The sequence below is a fragment of the Cyclopterus lumpus genome, chromosome 11 (genome assembly GCF_009769545.1).
Source record: "Cyclopterus lumpus isolate fCycLum1 chromosome 11, fCycLum1.pri, whole genome shotgun sequence".
Lineage (NCBI taxonomy): Eukaryota > Metazoa > Chordata > Actinopteri > Perciformes > Cyclopteridae > Cyclopterus > Cyclopterus lumpus.
In genome coordinates this window covers 22,876,350-22,903,296 of record NC_046976.1, presented here as the reverse complement: position 1 = coordinate 22,903,296, position 26,947 = coordinate 22,876,350, and the positions used below count along the sequence as shown (strand labels likewise).

The 26,947-nt window shown below is 38.0% G+C and overlaps 1 protein-coding gene across 1 annotated transcript; it reads left to right on the top strand.

Moving 5' to 3' along the window:
• Nucleotides 1-5,963: 5,963 nt before the first annotated feature.
• LOC117738551 (clumping factor A-like) lies at nt 5,964-22,468 on the top strand. The gene is made up of 8 exons (XM_034544407.1): nt 5,964-6,064; nt 13,002-13,060; nt 14,534-14,569; nt 14,857-14,883; nt 20,139-21,050; nt 21,479-21,520; nt 21,765-21,811; nt 22,135-22,468. The coding sequence occupies exons 1-7, from the start codon at nt 6,054-6,056 to the stop codon at nt 21,770-21,772; spliced, it is 1,095 nt and encodes a 364-aa protein (XP_034400298.1). The 5' UTR covers nt 5,964-6,053; the 3' UTR covers nt 21,773-21,811; nt 22,135-22,468.
• The last annotated feature ends 4,479 nt before the right edge of the window (nt 22,469-26,947 follow it).

Below are 26,947 nucleotides of genomic sequence, written 5' to 3'. Positions count from 1 at the left end.
GTAGGATGGGAGCCAGAGCCTTCAGTGATCAAGCTCCTCTTTTATGGAACCAGCTTCCACTTTCAGTCCTGGAGGCAGACACAGTCACCTCATTCAAGAATAGACTTAAGACTTTCCTGTTTGATAGTGCTTATAGTTAGGGCTGAATCAGGTTTGTCCTGTTTTAGGATACACTGAGCACCTATCTCCTCTTCTCTCTCTCCTTATGGATGAATTTACATCTCTCCATTGCACCTTATTAACTCTGCTTCCTCCCCGGAGTCTTTGTGACTTCACGTCTCATAGGGTCCATTGGACCTGGAGATGTCTGATGTCTGGTGAACCGGTCTCGCGTTGGCCCTGCTGATGCCCCGCCCCCCCTCCTCTCTACCTCCTTCTGTTTCATGGATTGGAGTTCCATTCATACATTGTCATATTCATGTAATGTGTTTATGTAACTTTGTAAATGCTGTTCATTCTGTACACATGACATCTATTGCATCTGTCCATCCGGGGAGAGGGATCCTCCTCTGTTGCTCTCCTGAAGGTTTCTTCCCTTTTTTCCCTGTCAAAGGTTATTTTTGGGGAGTTTTTCCTGATCCGATGTGAGGTCAAAGGTCAGGGATGTCGTATGTGTACAGATTGTAAAGACCTCTGAGGCAAATTTGTGATATTGGGCTATACAAAATAAACTGAATTGAATTTAATTGAATTGAATCAGTAATGATCGACAGAACATTTTGTGAGAATTGGACCCAGCGTTTAGGAGGAGTCGGCAAGAATGAATGTTTCACAAAATTCCAAATGCCGAAAAATCTAAGTAGGCGGAGCTTAATGTTCTTGTTAGTGTCGTCGTCGTTGTTCTCTCTCTCTCTCTATCTCTCTCTCTCTCTCTCTCTCTCCACCCCCAGGATCCATGCAGTTGACACCTGTGACCCTGCCTGCAGATGAGCCTACAGCTGAGGGCAATTGGATGATTAGAACTGCAGGTGGATAAGAGGCTGGGGAAGCCAGCCAGATGACCCTGTGGGCCCCACAGAAGAGTACAAGCTGTGTGTTGGTGCTGTTGATGTTACATGTGGTTGATAGTATGCTATTTGTTGTACGGTTCCTCTTATCATAAATATTCCTACTGCCATATCAATTGATATTGTTAGAATCGTTGCTTCCTCACTTTGAGGTTAAGGTTTAGAGCATGGTCTCAAGAGACTTTCTTTTCAGTTTACATGTGTTACATATGCCTACAAAGTTACATTGGTTTATTTGTTCACGGTGAAAGATCGAACTTTGCACATGACTCACCGACTTAAAATCTTCACAGTGAAGCATTATCAAAGTGTTAAGTCTATTCTGACACATTTTGAGAATGATCTAATGAATCTGTGAGGATGAGGGTATGAAAGTAGAAAACATGGAACTTCCTGTTGCCACAAGGTAGCGCTATGACTATGATTCAAAATTCTCATATGGATGTCTTCAGGGTTGGGATGTCATGAAATGAAAACTATGGAGCAGATTAGATCATATCTTAAGGAAATTGTAGTACCATATTGCCCCACTAGAGAGCTGCACTCACTAAATGCGGGGCTACTCGTGGTTCCTAGAGTCATAAAAAAGTAGGATGGGAGCCAAAGCCTTCAGTTATCAAGCTCCTCTTTTATGGAACCAGCCTCCACTTTTAGTCCGGGAGGCAGACACAGTCACCTCATTCAAGAATAGACTTAAGACTTTCCTCTTTAATAGTGCTTATAGTTAGGGCTGAATCAGGTTTGCCCTGGTCCAGCCCCTTGATATGCTGCTATAAGCTTATAGGCTGCTGGGGGAGTTTCTCCTGATCCAATGTGAGGTCCTGGGAAAAGGATGTCGTATGTTTACAGATTGTACCAAAAAAAAAGTTTGGATATTGGGCTATACAAAATAAACTGAATTGAATTGAATTGAATATCACAAATTACAAATTTGCCTCAGAGGGCTTTACAATCTGTACACATACGACATCCCTGACCTTTGACCTCACATCGGATCAGGAAAAACTCCCCAAAAATAACCTTTCACAGGGAAAAAGGGGAAGAAACCTTCAGGAGGGAAACAGAGGAGGATCCCTCTCCCCGGATGGACAGAAGAATAGATGTCATGTGTACAGAATGAACAGAGTTACAGAGTTACATAAACACATTACATGAATATGACAATGTATGAATGGACCTCCACAATCCATGAAACAGAAGGAGGTAGAGAGGAGGGGGGGCGGGGCATCAGCAGGGCCAATGGGAGGCCGGCTCACCAACATCAGACACCTCCAGGTCCAATGGACCCTATGAGACGTGAAGTCACAACGACTCCGGGGAGGAAGCAGAGTTAATAAGGTGCAATGGAGAGATGTAAATTCATCCATAAGTAGAGAGAGAAGAGGAGATAGGTGCTCAATGTATCCTAAAACATCCCCCAGCAGCCTATAAGCTTATAGCAGCATATCTAGGGGCTGGACCTGAGCCAGGAAAGTCTTAAGTCTACTGTTAAATAAGGTGACTGTGTCTGCCTCCCGGATTGAAAGTGGAAGCTGGTTCCATAAAAGAGGAGCTTGATAATTGAAGGCTTTGGCTCCCATCTTAATTGTGAAGACTCTAGGAACCACGAGTAGCCCCGCATTTAGTGAGCGCAGCCCTCTAGTGGGGCAATATGGTACGTCAAGCTCCTTAAGATATGATGGTGCATCACCAATCAAGGCTTTGTAGGTGAGGAAAATAATTTTAAATGTGATTCTTGATTTTACAGGGAGCCAGTGCAGAGCAGCTAATACAGGAGTAATGTTATCTCTTTTCTTAGTTTTTGTGAGTACACAAGCTGCAGCATTCTGGATCAACTGGAGGGATTTAAGAGACTTATTAGAGCAGCCTGATAATAAGGAGTTGCAGTAATCTAGTCTGGAAGTAACAAACGCGTGAACCAGCTTTTCTGCATCTTTTTGAGACAAGATGTGTCTGATTTTTTAAATGTTACGTAGATGAACAAATGCAGTCCTTGAGATTTGCTTAACGTGGATTTAAAGGACAAGTCTCGGTCAAAGATAACTAGATATTCTTTACAGTGGTGTTGGATGCCAGGGCAATGTCATCTACAGAAACCACATCACCAGATAATTGATCTCTGAGGTGTTCAGGGCCAGTAAAATAACTTCAGTTTTGTCTGAGTTTAACATCAGGAAGTTGCAGGTCATCCATGTTTTTATGTCTTTAAGACATTCTTGAAGTTTAGCGAGCTGGTTGGTCTCCTCTGGTTTGATCGATAGATATAATTGAGTATCATCTGCATAACAATGAAAGTTTATGCAGTGTTTCCTGATAATGTTGCCCAAAGGAAGCATATAAAGGTAAATAAAATTGGTCCAAGCACAGAACCTTGTGGAACTCCGTGATTAACGTTGGTGGTCATTGAGGCTTCATCGTTTACAAATACAAACTGAGATCGATCTGATAAATAGGATTTAAACCAACTTAGTGCGGTACCTGAAATGCCAATCGACTGATCCAGTCTCTGTAATAGGATGTCATGGTTAATGGTGTCGAACGCAGCACTAAGGTCTAATAATACCAGTACAGAGATGAGTCCTTTATCAGCACTAAGGTCTAACAAGACCAGTACAGAGATGAGTCCTTTATCAGCACTAAGGTCTAACAAAACAAGTACAGAGATGAGTCCTTTATCAGCACTAAGGTCCAACAAAACAACTACAGAGATGAGTCCTTTATCAGCACTAAGGTCTAACAAAACAAGTACAGAGATGTGTCCTTTATCAGCACTAAGGTCTAACAAGACCAGTACAGAGATGAGTCCTTTATCAGCACTAAGGTCTAACAAGACCAGTACAGAGATGAGTCCTTTATCTGATGCAAATAGAAGGTGATTCGAAATTTTTACCAGTGCTGTTGTTTTACACCTCCCCAAAACGATGAAACTAGTCTAAATATCCAGATATTGAGGGATTAACTGCAGCGCCCCCTAGTGTTTGAATATAATGAAAAGATTCGGGTACTCAAGGGATGCTTGCCTTTGGAACTACCAGTTCCTGTATTCGCAGTGTGGCGCTAGGCAACATGCTCAACAACACGCATCATGTTTCTCTACGTGGAGTGTAGACCACGTCATGTAAATGTCATGTCAATCCGATGTCATTTGTGACATAACACTGATTTCCATTCGCCAGTGGGTGGTGCTATGAACATTTCTTCATGTAACTGTGCTCAGACCTTGTCTGGCATCATGCATGAGACATTTGGGCAGATTGGACGATGTACACTTCTAACATAGCGAACTGCACCAAATGGGTGTGTAATGGGGTCCACGTCACGTCAAGGTCGTTCAAGAAAAACTCACCATTTTGATAAGTTTTTATCATTAAGGTCTTCAAATCATCCTTGAGCAAAATTTAAGTTGATTGCATACATTTTGTAGGAGTTCATAAGAGTACAAATGCTGAAAAGGGCAACAATTACAAGAAAGACCAAATTGGCCCAATTTTGAACCATTTACATATGTCTTTCAATATGTATATTTTTTCATTCATATTAGTATTCAACATGATGGTTTCAACACCATGACATCATAATGAAATCTTGTTTCCAGGTCATCATGTGGGTCGACTGTGGGTCAGTGGTTAGCAGGTCCGTCTTTCAATCAGGGAGTTGGCGGTTTAATCCCCGCCCTAGTCGATGTGTCCTTGAGCAAGACACTTAACCCTGAATGGTTCCCTGAAGCTGTTCGACGGTGTATGAATGTAACATGATTGTAAGTCGCTTTGGATAAAAGCGTCAGCTAATTGACATGTAACGTTGATTAAAAGAGCTCAACAGGTTCCTTTGATTCTAAATATTTAATGTCAGTTTCAATGACCTTCAATGGTTGCTCTCTAAAAAACCTTCAAAACACGATCGGCTGAGAGGCCACGTGACACAAACACACCTTGTTCCAGATCTGGAGAGCTGGACCCAAGAGCAAGACACAAACGAAGCAGGAGTAGATCCCAATGATTTATTGATACAGAACTGAAATGATTAGGATTCGGGTCTGATCCAGATCCAGTCTGGCGTCCTCTGCGGACTGAACAGAACCGCTGGGAAGGTCTGGGAGAATCCTGAGGCAGAATGGTGGCTGATCGGGTCAAAGAGGCGGACTTCCGGGGATCCCGAGCGGAGTGGAGAGCCTGTAACAGAGTTAGAAGCAAACAATTGCTGGTAATCCAGGTAGGCCGTAGCAGTACAGAACACACACACACACACACACACAGCACAAACGGGGGGGCACAATGAAGGGAAGACAGGCAGGATACTAGGAGGGGGGAGAGGCACAGCAGGGACCATGACACCTTAACACACAATCACACAATCACACACACAAACACACAAACACACACACTTGTACACACAGACGTCAAACTGCATCAAAATACTTCATTTGATCTGAAGTTCACGATCTTAACGTGACTTAACGTGACTTAACGTGACTTAACATGGACGAGTGAACAAGCTATGTATCATCAGGAACATGATCATGACATAACCCCTGTGTGCTTCTGGTAATTATTGTCCAACCAGTTCTGTTCTAAAGGAAAGATCATACGATGCACACACACACGCAAACGCACACACACACACACTCACATTCATGTCTGTACATATCCTGGAAGGAAACACGTGTTATCACTTGTCAGACTGGTTTAGGCTGGAGCTCATTTTATTAACTAAACCTGCCAGAGATCTGGACTGAATCTGGTCCAGACCCAAATAAATTACATCCAAACGTTGTCTTAAAGTAGTCAGAACCGTTGTCTGAATATGGTCATCTGGTCCTTTTTTCTTTTTCACTTGAGATGGATACGATTGCATGATTGCATCTGATGAGAGAGCAGAGTGTCGACATTCAGGTAGACAGGTGATCAGAGGGAGGGAGGGAGGGGGGAGGCGAGAGAGCCGGTATAAAGAGCTGCTGCTCTCTTTCCGTCGAGTTCAGAAACTCAACAAACTCTGAAGTTTCATCACTTTCACGTTTCTTTCCTGTCGACTTGTCAAACAGCAAAAATGCTCCAACGGTGAGTTTTTAATCTCCTGATGAACTTTAAATAATTAACTGTATTAAACTGTTAAATGACTTCAGACTATTGAGGGTACAAACTGTATCATACGTCACAACCACAATTATGCTGCTAAACATAAATGTAACACTTTTAAAAACTTAATAAAACAGCTTTTGTGACATTATGAAATATGATGAAGTTTGTGGAAAGTCAGCAGACTGAAGTAATTACCTGTAATTAATTAATGTGATAATTACCTGATGTTTCTTTTGTTGTTCTATTTAGACTCTGATCGAAATATAGTTTGATATGATAATTGAGTTTTTGCATTATGGTATACATTACATTATGAATACTGACGACAGTAAAATACTTTTACTGTCGTCAGTATTCAGGTTTACTTGTGTCCGGTCAGTTTAAATCCATCAGTATTCAGGTCTACTTGTGTCTGGTCAGTTTAAATCCATCAGTATTCAGGTCTACTTGTGTCTGGTCAGTTTAAATCCATCAGTATTCAGGTTTACTTGTGTCTGGTCAGTTTAAATCCATCAGTATTCAGGTTTACTTGTGTCTGGTCAGTTTAAATCCATCAGTATTCAGGTTTACTTGTGTCTGGTCAGTTTAAATCCATCAGTATTCAGGTTTACTTGTGTCTGGTCAGTTTAAATCCATCAGTATTCAGGTTTACTTGTGTCCGGTCAGTTTAAATCCATCAGTATTCAGGTTTACTTGTGTCCGGTCAGTTTAAATCCATCAGTATTCAGGTTTACTTGTGTCTGGTCAGTTTAAATCCATCAGTATTCAGGTCTACTTGTGTCTGGTAGTTTTAAATCCATCAGTATTCACGTCTACTTGTGTCTGGTCAGTTTAAATCCATCAGTATTCAGGTCTACTTGTGTCTGGTCAGTTTAAATCCATCAATATTCAGGTCTACTTGTGTCTGGTCAGTTTAAATCCATCAGTATTCAGGTCTACTTGTGTCTGGTCAGTTTAAATCCATCAGTATTCAGGTTTACTTGTGTCTGGTAGTTTTAAATCCATCAGTATTCAGGTTTACTTGTGTCTGGTCAGTTTAAATCCATCAGTATTCAGGTTTACTTGTGTCTGGTAGTTTTAAATCCATCAATATTCAGGTCTACTTGTGTCTGGTCAGTTTAAATCCATCAGTATTCAGGTTTACTTGTGTCTGGTAGTTTTAAATCCATCAGTATTCAGGTCTACTTGTGTCTGGTAGTTTAAATCCATCAATATTCAGGTTTACTTGTGTCTGGTAGTTTTAAATCCATCGGTATTCAGGTTTACTTGTGTCTGGTAGTTTTAAATCCATCAATATTCAGGTTTACTTGTGTCTGGTCAGTTTAAATCCATCAGTATTCAGGTTTACTTGTGTCTGGTCAGTTTAAATCCATCAGTATTCAGGTCTACTTGTGTCTGGTCAGTTTAAATCCATCAGTATTCAGGTTTACTTGTGTCTGGTAGTTTTAAATCAATCAGTATTCAGGTTTACTTGTGTCCGGTCAGTTTAAATCCATCAGTATTCAGGTTTACTTGTGTCTGGTCAGTTTAAATCCATCAGTATTCAGGTCTACTTGTGTCTGGTCAATTTAAATCCATCAGTATTCAGGTCTACTTGTCTCTGGTCAGTTTAAATCCATCAGTATTCAGGTTTACTTGTGTCTGGTCAGTTTAAATCCATCAGTATTCAGGTCTACTTGTCTCTGGTCAGTTTAAATCCATCAGTATTCAGGTCTACTTGTGTCTGGTAGTTTTAAATCCATCAATATTCAGGTTTACTTGTGTCTGGTCAGTTTAAATCCATCAGTATTCAGGTTTACTTGTGTCTAGTCAGTTTAAATCCAACAGTATTCAGTTTTTTTCTGTGTCTGGTCAGTTTAAATCCATCAGTATTCAGGTTTACTTGTGTCTGGTCAGTTTAAATCCATCAGTATTCAGGTCTACTTGTGTCTGGTAGTTTTAAATCCATCAATATTCAGGTTTACTTGTGTCTGGTCAGTTTAAATCCATCAGTATTCAGGTTTACTTGTGTCTGGTCAGTTTAAATCCATCAGTATTCAGGTTTACTTGTGTCTGGTCAGTTTAAATCCATCAGTATTCAGGTTTACTTGTGTCTGGTCAGTTTAAATCCATCAGTATTCAGGTCTACTTGTGTCTGGTCAGTTTAAATCCATCAGTATTCAGGTCTACTTGTCTCTGGTCAGTTTAAATCCATCAGTATTCAGGTTTACTTGTGTCTGGTCAGTTTAAATCCATCAGTATTCAGGTCTACTTGTCTCTGGTCAGTTTAAATCCATCAGTATTCAGGTCTACTTGTGTCTGGTAGTTTTAAATCCATCAATATTCAGGTTTACTTGTGTCTGGTCAGTTTAAATCCATCAGTATTCAGGTTTACTTGTGTCTGGTCAGTTTAAATCCAACAGTATTCAGTTTTTTTCTGTGTCTGGTCAGTTTAAATCCATCAGTATTCAGGTTTACTTGTGTCTGGTCAGTTTAAATCCATCAGTATTCAGGTCTACTTGTGTCTGGTAGTTTTAAATCCATCAATATTCAGGTTTACTTGTGTCTGGTCAGTTTAAATCCATCAGTATTCAGGTTTACTTGTGTCTGGTCAGTTTAAATCCATCAGTATTCAGGTCTACTTGTGTCTGGTCAGTTTAAATCCATCAGTATTCAGGTTTACTTGTGTCTGGTCAGTTTAAATCCATCAGTATTCAGGTTTACTTGTGTCTGGTCAGTTTAAATCCATCAGTATTCAGGTTTACTTGTGTCTGGTCAGTTTAAATCCATCAGTATTCAGGTTTACTTGTGTCTGGTCAGTTTAAATCCATCAGTATTCAGGTTTACTTGTGTCCGGTCAGTTTAAATCCATCAGTATTCAGGTTTACTTGTGTCTGGTCAGTTTAAATCCATCAGTATTCAGGTCTACTTGTCTCTGGTCAGTTTAAATCCATCAGTATTCAGGTCTACTTGTGTCTGGTAGTTTTAAATCCATCAATATTCAGGTTTACTTGTGTCTGGTCAGTTTAAATCCATCAGTATTCAGGTTTACTTGTGTCTGGTCAGTTTAAATCCAACAGTATTCAGTTTTTTTCTGTGTCTGGTCAGTTTAAATCCATCAGTATTCAGGTTTACTTGTGTCTGGTCAGTTTAAATCCATCAGTATTCAGGTCTACTTGTGTCTGGTAGTTTTAAATCCATCAATATTCAGGTTTACTTGTGTCTGGTCAGTTTAAATCCATCAGTATTCAGGTCTACTTGTCTCTGGTCAGTTTAAATCCATCAGTATTCAGGTCTACTTGTGTCTGATAGTTTTAAATCCAGCAGAAGGACTTCAGTGTTTCAGCATAAAGCAGCAGTCTTCTCTGCTTTTTCACCTGACACTCGACTCTCATAATTAACTTAAAGCTTTTCTGTCTCTTTGAGTATTTGAGCTGGTTTTTGTTTCTTTCTATACGTTGGAAAAGAAGAGACGCTTTGTTTAGTTTGTGGAGGAAACAAAGAGTCACAGTCTTTTAATCCTTTTGGTGGAGGACTGGTTTCTCCCACTGGCGACTCAACACTCCTGACATTGTTTACGTTCGTTACTTTACTCTAAGCTCTTTACTTTATGCTTTTATTGTCACATTGCTAATTTTTGTAACTTTAATTTATGCTTTTGTTATCACATTGTTTACTTTCTTTACTTTACATTCTTCACTTTAAGATCTTTACTTTATGTTTTTATTGTCACATTATTTACTTTCTTTAATTTACATTCTTACCTTTGCATGCCTTACTTCATGTACTTTTTATTTATTTACTTTATTTCTTTACTTTGAGCTCTTTACTTTAATTACTTTACATTAATTTTTTTCTTTACTTTACATTACATTCTTTAGTTATCATTCCTTAATTTAGGTACTTCTTTATTTATTTAATTAACATGTTATACTGTTAAGTAAATAACAGTGTTTTCTTTCAAGCTTTACTTAATTACTTTATATTATTTACAATTTACAGAAACCCAATATTTTCCCCATGAGCAAGCACAGGAGAGATTACTTTGTATTTTCACTTTCCTTTATTTGTTATTTACTTGGCCAAATGTGATTTACTTTAGTTACAGTCTTTAGTTTACCTTCTTTAGTTCTTGTGTTTACAGTCTTTTGGGTCGACTGTAGCTCATGGGGAGAGTGGTTGTCCCCGCTCTCCCCATAGTTCATGTTGAAGTGTCCTTGAGCAAGACACTGAGCCCCCAGTTGCACCCCGGGCTTCACTGCACCCCACTACTCCTTAATAACTAAAGATGGGTCCACGCAGAGAAGAAGTTACCCATGGGTATCAATAAAAGTGGACATTTTTTTCTTTCTTAACTTTAGAGTATTTAGCTTACAGTCTTTTATTAACAATTTAGTTTACATTCTTTAAGTTAAATTATTTACTTCAGACTTTAGTTAACATTCTTTAGCTTAAAGTCTTAAATTATCGTTCTTTAGGTTACAGCCTTTAGTTGAGGTTCTTTAGGTTACAGTCTTTAGTTAACGTTCTTTATCTTACAGTCTTTATTTAACGTTCTTTAGGTTACAGTCTTTAGTTAACGTTCTTTATCTTACAGTCTTTATTTAACGTTCTTTAGGTTACAGTCTTCAGTTAACGTTCTTTAGGTTACAGTCTTTAGTTAACGTTCTTTAGGTTACAGTCTTTAGTTAACGTTCTTTAGGTTACAGTCTTTATTTAACGTTCTTTAGGTTACAGTCTTCAGTTAACGTTCTTTAGGTTACAGTCTTTAGTTAACGTTCTTTAGGTTACAGTCTTTAGTTAACGTTCTTTAGGTTACAGTCTTTAGTTAATGTTCTTTAGGTTACAGTCTTTAGTTAACGTTCTTTAGGTTACAGTCTTTAGTTAATGTTCTTTATGTTACAGTCTTTAGTTAAAAATGTTTAGGTTACAGTCTTTAGTTAACGTTCTTTAGTATACAGTCTTTAGTTAATGTTCTTTAGGTTACAGTCTTTAGTTAATGTTCTTTATGTTACAGTCTTTAGTTAAAAATGTTTAGGTTACAGTCTTTAGTTAACATTCTTTAGGTTACAGTCTTTAGTTAACGTTCTTTAGTATACAGTCTTTAGTTAACGTTCTTTAGGTTACAGTCTTCAGTTAACGTTCTTTAGGTTACAGTCTTCAGTTAACGTTCTTTAGGCTACAGTCTTTCGTTAAAGTTCTTTAGGTTACAGTCTTTAGTTAACATTCTTTAGGTTACAGTCTTTAGTTAACATTCTTTAGCTTACAGTCTTTATTTAACGTTCTTTATGTTGCAGTCTTTAGTTAAAAATGTTTAGGTTACAGTCTTTAATTAACATTCTTTAGGTTACAGTCTTTAGTTAACATTCTTTAGGTTACAGTCTTTAGTTAACATTCTTTAGGTTACAGTCTTCAGTTATCGTTCTTTAGGTTACAGTCTTTAGTTAACATTCTTTAGGTTACAGTCTTTAGTTAACATTCTTTAGGCTACAGTCTTTAGTTAATATTCTTTAGGTTACAGTCTTTAGTTAACATTCTTTAGGTTACAGTCTTTAGTTAACATTCTTTAGCTTACAGTCATTAGTTAATGTTCTTTAGCTTACAGTCATTAGTTAACCTTCTTTAGGTTACAGTCTTTAGTTAACGTTCTTTAGGTTACAGTCTTCAGTTAACAGTCTTTAGTTAACATTCTAAGAATTATTAGATTACAGTCTTTAGTTAACATATTTTAGGTTACAGTCTTTAGTTAACGTTCTTTAGGTTACAGTCTTCAGTTAACAGTCTTTAGTTAACATTCTAAGAATTATTAGATTACAGTCTTTAGTTAACATATTTTAGGTTACAGTCTTTAGTTAACGTTCTTTAGGTTACAGTCTTCAGTTAACAGTCTTTAGTTAACATTCTAAGAATTATTAGATTACAGTCTTTAGTTAACATTCTTTAGGTTACAGTCTTTAGTTAACGTTCTTTATCTTACAGTCTTTATTTAACGTTCTTTAGGTTACAGTCTTCAGTTAACATTCTTTATCTTACAGTCTTTAGTTAACATTCTTTAGTTTACAGTCATTAGTTAACCTTCTTTAAGTTACAGTCTTTAGTTAACGTTCTTTAGGTTACAGTCTTTATTTAACATTCTTTAGCTTACAGTCGTTAGTTAACATTCTTTAGGTTACAGTCTTTAGTTAACATTCTTTATCTTACGGTCTTTAGTTAACGTTCTTTAGGTTACAGTCTTCAGTTAACAGTCTTTAGTTAACATTCTAAGAATTATTAGATTACAGTCTTTAGTTAATATTCTTTAGGTTACAGTCTTTAGTTAATATTCTTTATCTTACAGTCTTTAGTTAACGTTCTTTATCTTACAGTCTTTAGTTAACGTTCTTTAGTTTAGAGGCTTTAGTTAATTTTCTTTAGTTTACATTCTTTAGTTAACTTTCTTTATCTTACAGTCTTTATTTAACGTTCTTTAGGTTACAGTCTTTATTTAACATTCTTTAGGTGACAGTCTTTAGTTAACATACTTTAGGTTACAGTCTTTATTTAACGTTCTTTAGGTTACAGTCTTTAGTTAACGTTCTTTAGTTTACAGTCTTTAGTTAATGTTCTTTAGTTTACAGTCTTTAGCTTAGGTTCTTTAGGTTAAATTATTTTCTTCCCAGTGTTTAGCTTACGTTATTTACTTTACTTTCTTTCATTTAATTCCTTAACTTTAGTGTTCTTTTTTTGTTATACTTTTAGCTAGAAACTCATTCAAATGAGTAAAATACACATATTGGTATCATTACAGTTCAGTTACTTTGTGACCGTTTTTCAGATGAATACAATACGTATTTATTCTTACTGAGTGGAACGTTTGAGCCCTTCTCTTTGTCTGTGTGACATTAATCTGAAAAACCAGCTGCAGTCAATTATAGCTGTTCAATTTGTGTGTTTACAGATGTGTTATGCTGGTGCTTGTTGCCATGGCCGCTGTCACTCTCGCAGCCCCAATTTTAGGTAAGCTATGACAACATCTCTCCCTACCGTCTTGTCTCTTTCTCTATGGTTCTTAATTGTTATCTCCTCGCTTGAACCGGAAGTTGTTCTGAGATGCCATATTGACGGCCGTCCCAGAGATCTTATTCTCGGAGTGAAGAGGGATCTCTGAGGAGCCATGCGTGAGGAGGCACGAGAGCGGGCTTTCAGGAAGTGTTGTAATGCTCGTCACGTCCTCTCATTGTTCATCGGTTATGTGATTGGACACGCCCCCTCATTGTTCAGCATTTATGTGATTGGACACGCCCCCTCAATGTTCATCAGGTCTTTGATTGGACACGCCCCCTCAATGTTCATCAGTTATTTGATTGGATCGCTCGAGACGGATCACAGATTAAACTCCAGTTATATATTACATTTGTTTTCTGATTCACCATCTAATATATGTTCATTGTTATAAAAAGATTGGTCTTTTCTTGATCTGTTATTTTGCTTAATAACTTTAGTTATGGATATTATTAAAGTCAGAGAGAGAGCTGGAGAGGGGAAACACTTTTTACATCATTTATCATCATTTCATTCAACCAGGTGAGACTGATTGTTCCTGATTGTCGGGTTATATAATTTATATAATAATAAGTTTAACCCGAAACATTGAGCCTAATAAATTAATTCCGGAAACAATAATCATATTCTGGGTTATTTTATAATTACGTCACAATCAGAGTTCAAAACATTACAGAAACAAATAATTAATAAATAAGACAAACCTATTCCTCCGAAATCAGTCCTGTGCTTATAAGCAGGACACAGAACACAGTATAAATACAACACACTGTGTATAAATACTCAATAAATAAATGTAGTTTGTTAAATAGGTAACAGACTACAGAGAGAAAACATCTCCACTCTGACAGGGATGATAACAGTATCTTTATTAGTATAAATACAGTGGTAACTGTCTTTATTAGTATTATTCCAGTGATGATAACTGTGTCTTTATTAGTATTAGTACAGTGATGATAACTGTGTCTTTATTAGTATAAATACAGTGATAACTGTCTTTATTAGTATTCGTACAGTGATGATAACTGTCTTTATTAGTATTAATACAGTGATGATAACTGTGTCTTTATTAGTTCTAGATAGGGGATGTTTTGGAATGTTTTATATATTTAAACTTTTATTTTTTAATCAAATCTTCATTGCACAACATGAAACAAATAGCCACCAATCTAATGTTAAGTTTGTTGTTGTAACTAAGAGCGAATCAGCTCTTTAATCAGGCGACAGCCAGGCATTTCCCATCATGTATTGGAACATGCAGTTCGTAGAGCCTGTCGACACAAGCAGCAGACATTGTGCTGGATTGATTAATTGTATTATGACATGTTTATTTAACTTCATCTTTCTTTTACTTTGTTCAACAGCGTTCATTAAAATATTACAATTAATGAAGGTGTATTACATGTATGTTTGTTTCTACTATTTCAGAGACAAATGCAACGTTGCTGAATCAAACAGCCAATGGTAACATAAACACAGACACACAATTTACTGTATAATAAACCCCAAACAATATACATTAGACAAAAAAGATACAGTGTAATACACATACACAATATTCATGTCTCCATGAGAGCACAGGCTCTGATGGACGGTCTCAAGGTCACCTGTCTGTCTACTTGTCTGTCTCAAGACTACTGCCATTTCAAATACTGCCGATTAGAGAACTATACTACTACTTCTAAAATGGGTGATACATTCCCTAAAAACATTCAAGGACACACATTGTTCTGTTGATCTGTCTGTTTCAGATTCAACGGAGGCAACTGAAGCTCAAGGTCAGTTTGTCTTTATTTCAGACTCTAGTGGGTGTCGGGTGAATTTGTATATAATATGTTTGAACTGAAGCAAAGATGCTGAATATTTATATTTGATGGAATGCTGAAGAATCCAATAACATGATCAAACACTATTAGTTATGTTAGAAGTCATGACTACGACTTATACTGCAAGAAGTATTGCAGGAAGTACCCCAGTACTTTGACTTTTACTGCGTGATGTACTGCATTACCACAACCAATACTGCAGGAATTACCTCATTACTACGACCATTACTGCGGGAAGTACTGCATTACTACGACTTATACTGCAGGATGTACCTCATTACTACAACCAATACTGCAAGAAGTACTGCATTACTACGACTTGTACTATGACACTTAATAGCTAGCTCTATAATACATACACAGTCACGGCTATTGTGTGTTGATATGCCAATTCCCATTACGAATGACAATAACAAAGTAACAAAAGACAACTTTTAGAACAGATGACACGTTACACTGACATCAGAGTGGTTGAAATTGTTTTTACAGCGTTGGTGGATGCAAATAGTCTGTAGCCTTTAAACCCAGAATGTAATACGTCACCTCAATGCACCTAAGGCATTCAATTTTAACAGATAATATTTTTTTTTGCAATTTCACCAATAAAAACGTTGTGTCTTATTTCCATTTTTGTATATCTTATATTAGAGCAAAAGTGTGTATTTCCATTTTTGTATATCTTATATTAGAGCAAAAGTGTGTATTGTCCGATTTAGTTGTAGATGAATTGGTAGAAATTGGAATACTTTAGGAGTAAAATAATACTTTAGTACTAACCCTAAAAGTGACACTTAAGTGCAACTGTGCTCTACAAATCCACATTTACTTTCCTGAAAAAGTACACAGCTACAGGAGCAATAGGCTAAAGAATGTTGACTCAAGACTGTAACCTAAAGGACATTTACTAAAGACTGTAACCTAAAGAATGTTAATTTTTAAGACTGTAAGATAAAGAATGTTAAATAAAGACTGTAAACTAAAGAATGTTAACTAAAGACTTTAACCTAAAGAATGTTAACTGAAGACTGTAACCTAAAGAATGTTGAATAAAGACTGTAACCTAAAGAACGTTAACTAAAGACTATAACCTAAAGTATGTTAACTAAATACTCTAACCTAAAGAACGTTAAATAAAGGCAGAAAGATAAAGAACGTTAAATAAAGACTGTGACCTAAAGAACGTTAACTAAAGACTGTAACCTAAAGAACGTTAAATAAAGGCAGAAAGATAAAGAACGTTAAATAAAGACTGTGACCTAAAGAACGTTAACTAAAGACTGTAACCTAAAGAACGTTAAATAAAGACTGTAACCTAAAGAACGTTAAATAAAGACTGTAACCTAAAGAACGTTAAATAAAGACTGGAAGATAAAGAACGTTAACTAAAGAACGTTAAAAAAAGACTGTAGCCTAAGGAACGTTAACTAAAGACTGTAACCTAAAGTATGTAAACTGAAGACTATAACCTAAAGAACATTAAATAAAGACTGTAACCTAAAGAACGTTAACTAAAGACTGTAACCTAAAGTATGTTAACTGAAGACTATAACCTAAAGAACATTAAATAAAGACTGTAACCTAAAGAACGTTAACTAAAGACTGTAAGATAAAGAACGTTAACTAAAGACTGTAACCTAAAGAATGTTAACTAAAGACTGTAAACTAAAGAATGTTGAATAAAGACTGTAACCTAAAGAACGTTAACTAAAGACTGTAACCTAAAGTATGTTAACTAAAGACTGTCACCTAAAGAATGTTAAATAAAGACTGTAACCTAAAGAACGTTAAATAAAGACTCTAAGATAAAGAACGTTAACTAAAGACTGTAACCTAAAGAATGTTAACGAAAGACTGTAACCTAAAAAACGTTAAAAAAAAGACTGTAGCCTAAAGAACGTTAACTAAAGACTGTAACCTAAAGCATGTTAACTGAAGACTATAACCTAAAGAACGTTAAATAAAGACTATAACCTAAAGTATGTTAACTAAAGACTGTAACCTAAAGAATGTTAAATAAAGACTGTAAGATAAAGAACGTTAACTAAAGACTGTAACCTAAAGCATGTTAACTAAAGACTGTAACCTAAAGTATGTTAACTAAAGACTGTCACCTAAAGAATGTTAAATAAAGACTGTAACCTAAAGAACTTTAACGAAAGACTGTAGCCTAAAGAACGTTAACTAAAGACTGTAACCTAAAGTATGTTAACTAAAGACTGTAACCTAAAGAACATTAACTAAAGACTGTAACCTAAGGTATGTTAACTAAAGACTGTAACCTAAAGAATGTTAACTAAAGACTGTAAACTAAAGAACGTTAACTAAAGACTGTAACCTAAAGAATGTTAACGAAAGACTGTAGCCTAAAGAACGTTAACTAAAGACTGTAACCTAAAGTATGTTAACTAAAGACTGTAACCTAAAGAACGTTAACTAAAGACTGTAACCTAAAGTATGTTAACTAAAGACTGTCACCTAAAGAATGTTAAATAAAGACTGTAACCTAAAGAACGATAACTAAAGACTGTAACCTAAAATATGTTAACTAAAGACTGTCACCTAAAGAACGTTAACTAAAGACTGTAACCTAAAGAATGTTAACTGAAGACTATAACCTAAAGAACGTTAAATAAAGACTGTAACCTAAAGAACGTTAACTAAAGACTGTAACCTAAAGTATGTTAACTGAAGACTATAACCTAAAGAACATTAAATAAAGACTGTAACCTAAAGAACGTTAACTAAAGACTGTAAGATAAAGAACGTTAACTAAAGACTGTAACCTAAAGAATGTTAACTAAAGACTGTAAACTAAAGAATGTTGAATAAAGACTGTAACCTAAAGAACGTTAACTAAAGACTGTAACCTAAAGTATGTTAACTAAAGACTGTCACCTAAAGAATGTTAAATAAAGACTGTAACCTAAAGAACGTTAAATAAAGACTGTAAGATAAAGAACGTTAACTAAAGACTGTAACCTAAAGAATGTTAACTAAAGACTGTCACCTAAAGAATGTTAAATAAAGACTGTAACCTAAAGAACGATAACTAAAGACTGTAACCTAAAATATGTTAACTAAAGACTGTCACCTAAAGAACGTTAACTAAAGACTGTAACCTAAAGAATGTTAACTGAAGACTATAACCTAAAGAACGTTAAATAAAGACTGTAACCTAAAGAACGTTAACTAAAGACTGTAACCTAAAATATGTTAACTAAAGACTGTCACCTAAAGAATGTTAAATAAAGACTGTAACCTAAAGAACGATAACTAAAGACTGTAACCTAAAATATGTTAACTAAAGACTGTCACCTAAAGAACGTTAACTAAAGACTGTAACCTAAAGAATGTTAATTAAAGACTGTAGCCTAAAGAACGTTAACTAAAGACTGTAACCTAAAGTATGTTAACTAAAGACTGTCACCTAAAGAACACTAAATAAAGACTGTAACCTAAAGAATGTTAAATAAAGACTGTAAGATAAAGAATGTTAACTAAAGACTGTAACCTAAAGAACCTTAACTAAAGACTGTAACCTAAAGAATGTTAACGAAAGACTGTAGCCTAAAGAACGTTAACTGAAGACTATAACCTAAAGAACGTTAAATAAAGACTGTAACCTAAAGAACGTTAACTAAAGACTGTAACCTAAAATATGTTAACTAAAGACTGTCACCTAAAGAATGTTAAATAAAGACTGTAACCTAAAGAACGATAACTAAAGACTGTAACCTAAAATATGTTAACTAAAGACTGTCACCTAAAGAACGTTAACTAAAGACTGTAACCTAAAGAATGTTAATTAAAGACTGTAACCTAAAGAACGTTTACTAAAGACTGTAACCTAAAGTATGTTAACTAAAGACTGTCACCTAAAGAACATTAACTAAAGACTGTAACCTAAAGAATGTTAATTAAAGACTGTAACCTAAAATTTGTTAACTAAAGACTGTCACCTAAAGAACGTTAACTAAAGACTGTAACCTAAAGAATGTTAATTAAAGACTGTAGCCTAAAGAACGTTAACTAAAGACTGTAACCTAAAGAATGTTAAATAAAGACTGTAACCTAAAGTATGTTAACTGAAGACTGTAACCTAAAGAACGTTAACTAAAGACTGTAACCTAAAGAATGTTAATTAAAGACTGTAGCCTAAAGAAAGTTAACTAAAGACTGTAACCTAAAGTATGTTAACTGAAGACTGTAGCCTAAAGAAAGTTAACTGAAGACTGTAACCTAAAGAATGTTAACTAAAGACTGTAACCTAAAGAACAATAAATAAAGACTGTGAGATAAAGAATGTTAACTAAAGACTGTAACCTAAAGAATGTTAAATAAAGACTGTAAGATAAAGAACGTTAAATAAAGACTGTAAGATAAAGAATGTTAACTAAAGACTGTAACCTAAAGAATGTTAAATAAAGACTGTAAGATAAAGAACGTTAACTAAAGACTGTAACCTAAAGAACCTTAACTAAAGACTGTAACCTAAAGTATGTTAACTAAAGACTGTAACCTAAAGTATGTTAACTAAAGACTGTCACCTAAAGAACATTAAATAAAGACTGTAACCTAAAGAATGTTAAATAAAGACTGTCACCTAAAGAACATTAAATAAAGACTGTAACCTAAAGAATGTTAAATAAAGACTGTAAGATAAAGAATGTTAACTAAAGACTGTAACCTAAAGAACCTTAACTAAAGACTGTAACCTAAAGAACCTTAACTAAAGACTGTAACCTAAAGTATGTTAACTGAAGACTGTCACCTAAAGAACATTAAATAAAGACTGTAACCTAAAGAATGTTAATTAAAGAATGTAATCTAAGGAATGTTAACTAAAGACTCTCAGCAGTAACTAACATTCACACACATTCATACACCGTAGAACATCTACGGGAGACACTTGGGGTTAAGTGTCTTGCACAAGGACACATCGACGTGGGCTAGCGGAGCCTTGGATCGAACACCCGATGCTCTAAATTGAAGAACGACCCTGCTCACCACTGAACCTATTAAGACTGCAACTACTTATTTGACTAGTTACAACTTACGTATCTTACATCAGTCATTCATGTCATACTGCAGCCTGACAGCCTTTAGAGCGCCACAATGATCAATAACGTTTACCTATTTAGACAAAGACTGACCCCAGAAACCAGATCACAAATGATTGATAAGTGTGCAACATCTTTAATCCACAGATATGAACTCTGAAACTAAAACTCATGATCAGAATGACGTGAACTTACCAGAGGATGCCAGTAACAGCCAGCAAGAAGTCAGCAAGGCAAAGAATGAGGAGGAAGCAGTGGAACCAGATGGAGATGATAGCTCACCAGAGGAGAATGTAGAAGACACTGATGAAGATGATAGCTCACCAGAGGAGAACGTAGAAGACACAGATGGAGATGATAGCTCACCAGAGGAGAACGTAGAAGACACAGATGGAGATGATAGCTCACCAGAGGAGAACGTAGAAGACCCTGAGGTGGAAGCAGCGGACACAGATGGAGATGATAGCTCACCAGAGGAGAACGTAGAAGACACAGATGTAGATGATAGCTCACCAGAGGAGAACAAACAAGATACTGATGGCGATGATAGCTCACCAGAGGAGAACGTAGAAGACACTGAGGTTGAATTAGTGGAACCAGATGGAGATGATAGCTCACCAGAGGAGAACAAAGAAGACACAGATGGAGATGATAGCTCACCAGAGGAGAACAAAGAAGACACTGATGGAGATGATAGTTCACCAGAGGAGAACAGAGAAGACACTGATGGAGATGATAGTTCACCAGAGGAGAACAGAGAAGACACTGATGGAGATGATAGCTCACCAGAGGAGAATGTAAAAGACACTGATGGAGATGATAGCTCACCAGAGGAGAACGTAGAAGACACTGAGGTGGAACCAGCGGACACAGATGAAGATGATAGCTCACCAGAGGAGAACAAAACAGCAGATGATGTTCAGGACAAGAGCTCAGAGACTAATGACAATCCAACTAGCGAGACTAGTAGTACAGACAACTCTGATGTTGAGGATGTGACAGACGATTCTGGCAACGCAGAAGAACCTGATCAGCAGATTCAAGAAACAGCCACTGACGGTAAAACAGGATATCTGCATTGGTCAGAGTTCACAAGTTCTTTGTGTTTTTAAAACATTCAGAAGTGAGAGAGTTCATGTGTTCTTTAACTTTATATAATTTCGTTTTAAAGATTCAGACAAATAAAAGAAGTCAGAGGTCAAGAATAAGAAAAGGTTAAACCTAGACCTCAAGGTGAAGAATTAAAAGGCTTAAATACATCAAAGATCAGGATTTGAGAGAATTCAAGGGGGAACACATAAAGAGTTAATGTAGAGAAAACAACGAACAGGTAAAGATGAGGATTTAAACATTCAGGTGTGAAGAGGATGAATTCAGAAGTTAAAATAATAAATGATTGTCATTATGAGAAAAGGCTAAAGACTCACAGAACCAAAGTTAGGAGTTTGTTTAGGGTTAATCCATTTTCATGTTGTTTCTTGTTGCAGAGTCATCTAATAACCAACCTGACGACCCCATCGCCACAACGGGTAAAGATCACACCCTACTGTGACCTCACACTATCTCACAGCCAATCACAATTCTGATACAGCCACAGCTTTGAGAAACACATATATCATCAGAGTATTTCAGTCTCGTGGTTAATGAAACCTTAAACCTCCAATCTTATTGCAGCACAAAGAGAGATGTGAGAAGATCATGAAGGTACCATGGATTCTGATTCTACATTTGAATTATTGTTTTATGAACCAAACGTTTCTTTTCTTTTCACAGCGACTTAGAGACTCAGCATCTGAACTGTGGAAGCTCACCAACTGCAGGTACCATCACTGATTCACCTTTAACAACAGATTCAGGTGGTGGGCATCAACATAAAAAATGACCTGCAGTCTGTTCTGTAACTAGAAATTGACACTGCGTTTCACCTGAATCTATAACATTTGCTGCATTCAGGTAAAGTGAGAATGAACAATACTGCTGACAAGAAACAAATAGTTTAATTAAAATTAAGAAATGTATATCATCACTGAGCTAAAAAAAAGTGTTGTCAAAGACCATTATTCAGTCAGTTCTATTGTACTGTTTATTAGAATAAAGATCAATAAATCAACTCTACAAAATGTTTGTGTCTTCTCCCCATCAGAGCCAAAACCACAGTGGAGTCAGTTGCTACGACAACAAGAGCAACAACAAAATTCTAAACTGCATCTAAACTTCAACCTTCAGCTTCCTGTTTTTTTTCGGTCTTCAGCTCGATCCTGATTGATTGTTTCCATTTTACATTAAGCTGTGGCTTTGGTCTGAAAAATCTGTCTTCGACCAATCAACTGTCTGGGTCTCTGTGTGCTCGTCCTCTAATCAGTCTGTCTTCCTGTCTGCCTGTCTGTCTGCCATATGTCTGATACAGAAACATATAAGATCTGCTCTTTGGGTCTGTGTTCACGCAGAAGAACTGCTAATAAAGTTTGAACTGTCAAAACCCTCAGTCCCTGAATCTTTATTATATTCAATTCCATTTAGTTATTCAGTTTATTTTATATAGCCCAATATCACAAATTACGAATTTGCCTCAGAGGGCTTTACAATCTGTACACATACGACATCCCTGACCTTTGACCTCACATTGAATCAGGAAAAACTCCCCAAAAATAACCTTTGACAGGGAAAAAAGTGAAGAAACCTTCAGGAGAGCAACAGAGGAGGATCCCTCTCCCCGGATGGACAGAAGCAATATATCTCATGAGTACAGAATGAACAGCATTACAGAGTTACATAAACACATTCAAATAAATATGACAGAATGTATGAATGGACCTCCACAATCCATGAAACAGAAGGAGGTAGAGAGGAGGGGGGGCGGGGCGCATCACCAGGGTCCATGGCCATGCCGCATCAGCAGGGCCATGGCAGGAGGCCAGCTCACCAGGCAGGAGGCAACAGACACAGCCAGGTCCAATGGACCCTATGAGACATGAAGTCACAAAGACTCCGGGGAGGAATCAGAGTTAGTAAGGTACAATAGAGAGATGTAAATTCATCCATAAGTAAAGAGAGAAGAGGAGATAGGTGCTCAGTGTATCCTAAAACCATCCCCCAGCAGCCGATAAGCCTATAGCAGTATATCTAGGGACTGGACCAGGGCAAACCTGATTCAGCCCTAACTATAAGCACTATTAAAGAGGAAAGTCTTAAGTCTACTCTTAAATGAGGTGACTGTGTCTGCCTCATTGCCTCATCAGTAAGAACAACCCCAGGTTTCTCTTTAGCACTGTAGCCAGGCTGACAGAGAGTCACAGCTCTGTGGAGCCGTGTATTCCTATATACCTCAGTAGTACTAGTAGTAGTAGTAGTAGTGGTAGTAGAAAACGGCCCCCCGCTCATCCTTCTGGGTGACTTTAACATCCAGACAGAGAAGTCATGTGACCTGCTACTCTTACTGTCTTCCTTTGCTCTCTCTCTCAGTCCTTCCCCTCCTACTCAAAAAGCTGGCAACCACCTTGACTATATTTTCACCAGAAACTGCTCTACATCTAACCTCACTGTAACTCCACTTCATGTCTCTGACCACTTCTTCATCTCTTACTCTCTCCCACTCTTTGGAACTGACAACCCTCCCACAACGGACTCTGCACCTGTCCGTCGCAACATCCGCACCCTCTCACCCTCCTCTCCGGCCTCCTCTGTTCTGTCAGCCCTCCCTTCAACCGATTCCTTCTCACTCATGCAGCCTAACTTTACCACTGACACTCTCCTCTCTACGCTGTCGTCCTCTCTTGATTCTCTCTGTCCTCTTATGACTCGAAAGGTCCGCAAGTCCTCTCCGGCTCCGTGGCTGTCCGAACCAGTGCGCGAAGAGAGCCACTATGCGAGCATCGGAAAGGAAATGGCGAAAATCCAAACACACCAGCGACCTGCTCGCCTATCAATCTCTTCTCTCCTCCTTCTCTGCGTCCATCTCTGCAGCCAAAAGTCTGTTCTACCAATCCAGAATCGAATCCTCTTTATCTAACCCCAAAAAGCTCTTCTAAATTTTTTCCAACCTCCTTGACCCCCCTGGTCCCCCCCCTCCCTCCACCCTTCTACCAAGCCACTTTGTTGACTACTTTACAAAAAAGATAGACGACATACGCTCTTAATTTACTAATCCATCTTCCATAACTACACCTCCAGTAACTTCATCTTCTTCCCCCTCGTTTTCCTCTTTTATCCCCCTGTCTCCCAATCAAGTTCTTACCTTGGTAACCTCTGCCCGCCCAACCACCTGCCCCCTTGACCCCATCCCGTCTCACATTCTCCAGTCTATTGCTCCTGACCTTCTTCCCTTTCTCACCCATCTTATTAACACCTCCCTCTCAACCGGCTGTTTCCCTAACTCACTGAAGGAGGCAAGAGTCAACCCTCTCCTGAAGAAACCCACTCTCGACCCATCTGAAGTCAATAACTACAGACCTCTCTCTCTCCTCCCCTTCCTTTCCAAAACTCTAGAGCGAGCTATCTTTAACCAAGTCTCCTCCTTTCTTCACAGTAACAACCTTCTAGACCCCCACCAGTCTGGATTCAAGGCAGACCACTCAACAGAGACTGCCCTCCTTGCTGTCTCTGAGCAGCTTCACACTGCTAGAGCAGACTCTCTCTCCTCTGTCCTTATCCTTCTAGACCTTTCCGCTGCCTTTGACACAGTGAACCACCAGATCCTCATGTCCTCCCTCCAGGACCTGGGTATCCCAGGCACCGCGGTCTCACTCTTCTCATCCTACCTCACCGACCGCTCTTACCGGGTAACCTGGAGAGGATCTGTGTCTGAGCCTTGTCCTCTGACTACTGGGGTCCCTCAGGGCTCAGTCCTTGGTCCTCTTCTCTTCTCTCTGTACACCAACTCTCTCGGCTCTGTCATTCGCTCGCATGGCTTCACCTACCACAGCTATGCTGACGACACCCAACTGATCCTCTCGTTTCCCCAATCTGAAGCACGGGTAGCAGCACGAATCTCTGCCTGTCTGACCGACATCTCTCAGTGGATATCCGCACACCACCTGAAAATTAACCCAGACAAGACTGAACTTCTCCTCCTTCCAGGAAAAGGCTCTTCCACCCACGACCTGACTATTAACTTCAACAACTCAGTGTTGGCTCCGACTCTGAATGCCAGGAACCTCGGTGTGACACTCAACAGTCAACTCTCTCTGACTGCCAACATTACCGCAATAACACGCTCCTGTAGGTACACGCTGTACAACATCAGGAGAATACGACCTCTTCTCACTCAGAAGGCGGCACAGGTTCTGGTCCAGGCTCTGGTCATCTCACAGCTAGACTATTGCAACTCCCTCCTGGCAGGTCTACCTGCTAATGCCATTCGACCTCTACAGCTCATCCAGAATGCAGCTGCTCGACTGGTCTTCAACCTCCCGAAATTTACCCACACTACTCCGTTCCTCCGCGACCTTCACTGGTTACCGGTGGCCGCCGCATCCGCTTCAAAACATTGGTACTTGCGTACCGTGCTGTAAACAGATCGGGTCCGGTCTACATCCAGGACATGGTCAAACCGTACACCCCAGCTCGTTCACTTCACTCGGCTTCTGCCAATCAGCTTGTAGCTCCTTCACTTCGAGCTAAACACTCAACAAAGTCACGACTGTTTGCTGTCCTGGCTCCTCAGTGGGAGAACGAGCTCCCCATTGACATCAGGACAGCAGAAAGTCTCTACATCTTCCATCGTAAACTAAAAACACATCTTTTTCGACTATACCTTGAATAGGGAAGGTAGAGCCGTAGTAGCACTCTAGTAGCACTTAAATGTCCTTTGTGCCAAACGACATTTAAGCCAAACTACTACTAAGTGCCAAACTACTTTGTAGTTTGGCACTTTAGTAGCACTTAAATGGCACTTACGGATAGTACTCTGTAGTTTGACGTTATTGAAGAAATTTTGAAGCTTGGATTTAAACATTGTCAGAGTTTAGGCCTGTCTCACATCTTCTGGAAGACTGTTCCAAATTTTAGCATACAACTGAAACACAGCCTTGCCGTGTTTAGGCCTGACTCTGGGCACCAGCAGGAGACCACTCCCTGAGCTTCTCAGAGCACAAGATGGTTTATATGGTTCTAACATGTCACACATGTACGTTGGTACTAGACCATGAAGAGATTTGTACACAAGCAGAGCTGTTAATTAAACCTCTCCTAAAGAAGCCCACTCTTAATCCAGAGGTGTTGGCTAACTACAGACCGATCTCTAACCTTCTCTTCCTCTCTAAGATCCTTGAGAAAGTAGTCGCAAATGAGTTGTGTTACTTTCTACATCAGAATAGTTTATTTGAGGAGTGTCAGTCAGGATTTAGAAAACAACACAGCACAGAGACAGCACTAGTGAAAATCACTAATTACCTCCTAATTGCATCAGATAAAGGACTCATCTCTGTACTGGTCTTGTTAGACCTTAGTGCTGATAAAGGACTCATCTCTGTACTTGTTTTGTTAGACCTTAGTGCTGATAAAGGACTCATCTCTGTACTGGTATTATTAGACCTTAGTGCTGCGTTCGACACCATTGACCATGACAACCTATTAAAGAGACTGGATCAGTCGATTGGCATTTCAGGTACCGCAGTTGGTTTAAATCATGTTCAACAGATTGATCTCCGTTAGTATTTGTAAACGATGAAGCCTCAATGACCACCAACGTTAATCACGGAGTTCCACAAGGTTCTGTGCTTGGACCAATTTTATTTACCTTTATATGCTTCCTTTGGGCAACATTATCAGGAAACACTCCATAAACTTTCATTGTTATGCAGATGATACTCAATTATATCTATCGATCAAACCAGAGGAGACCAACCAGCTCGCTAAACTTCAAGAATGTCTTAAAGACATAAAAACATGGATGACCTGCAACTTCCTGATGTTAAACTCAGACAAAACTGAAGTTATTTTACTGGCCCTGAACACCT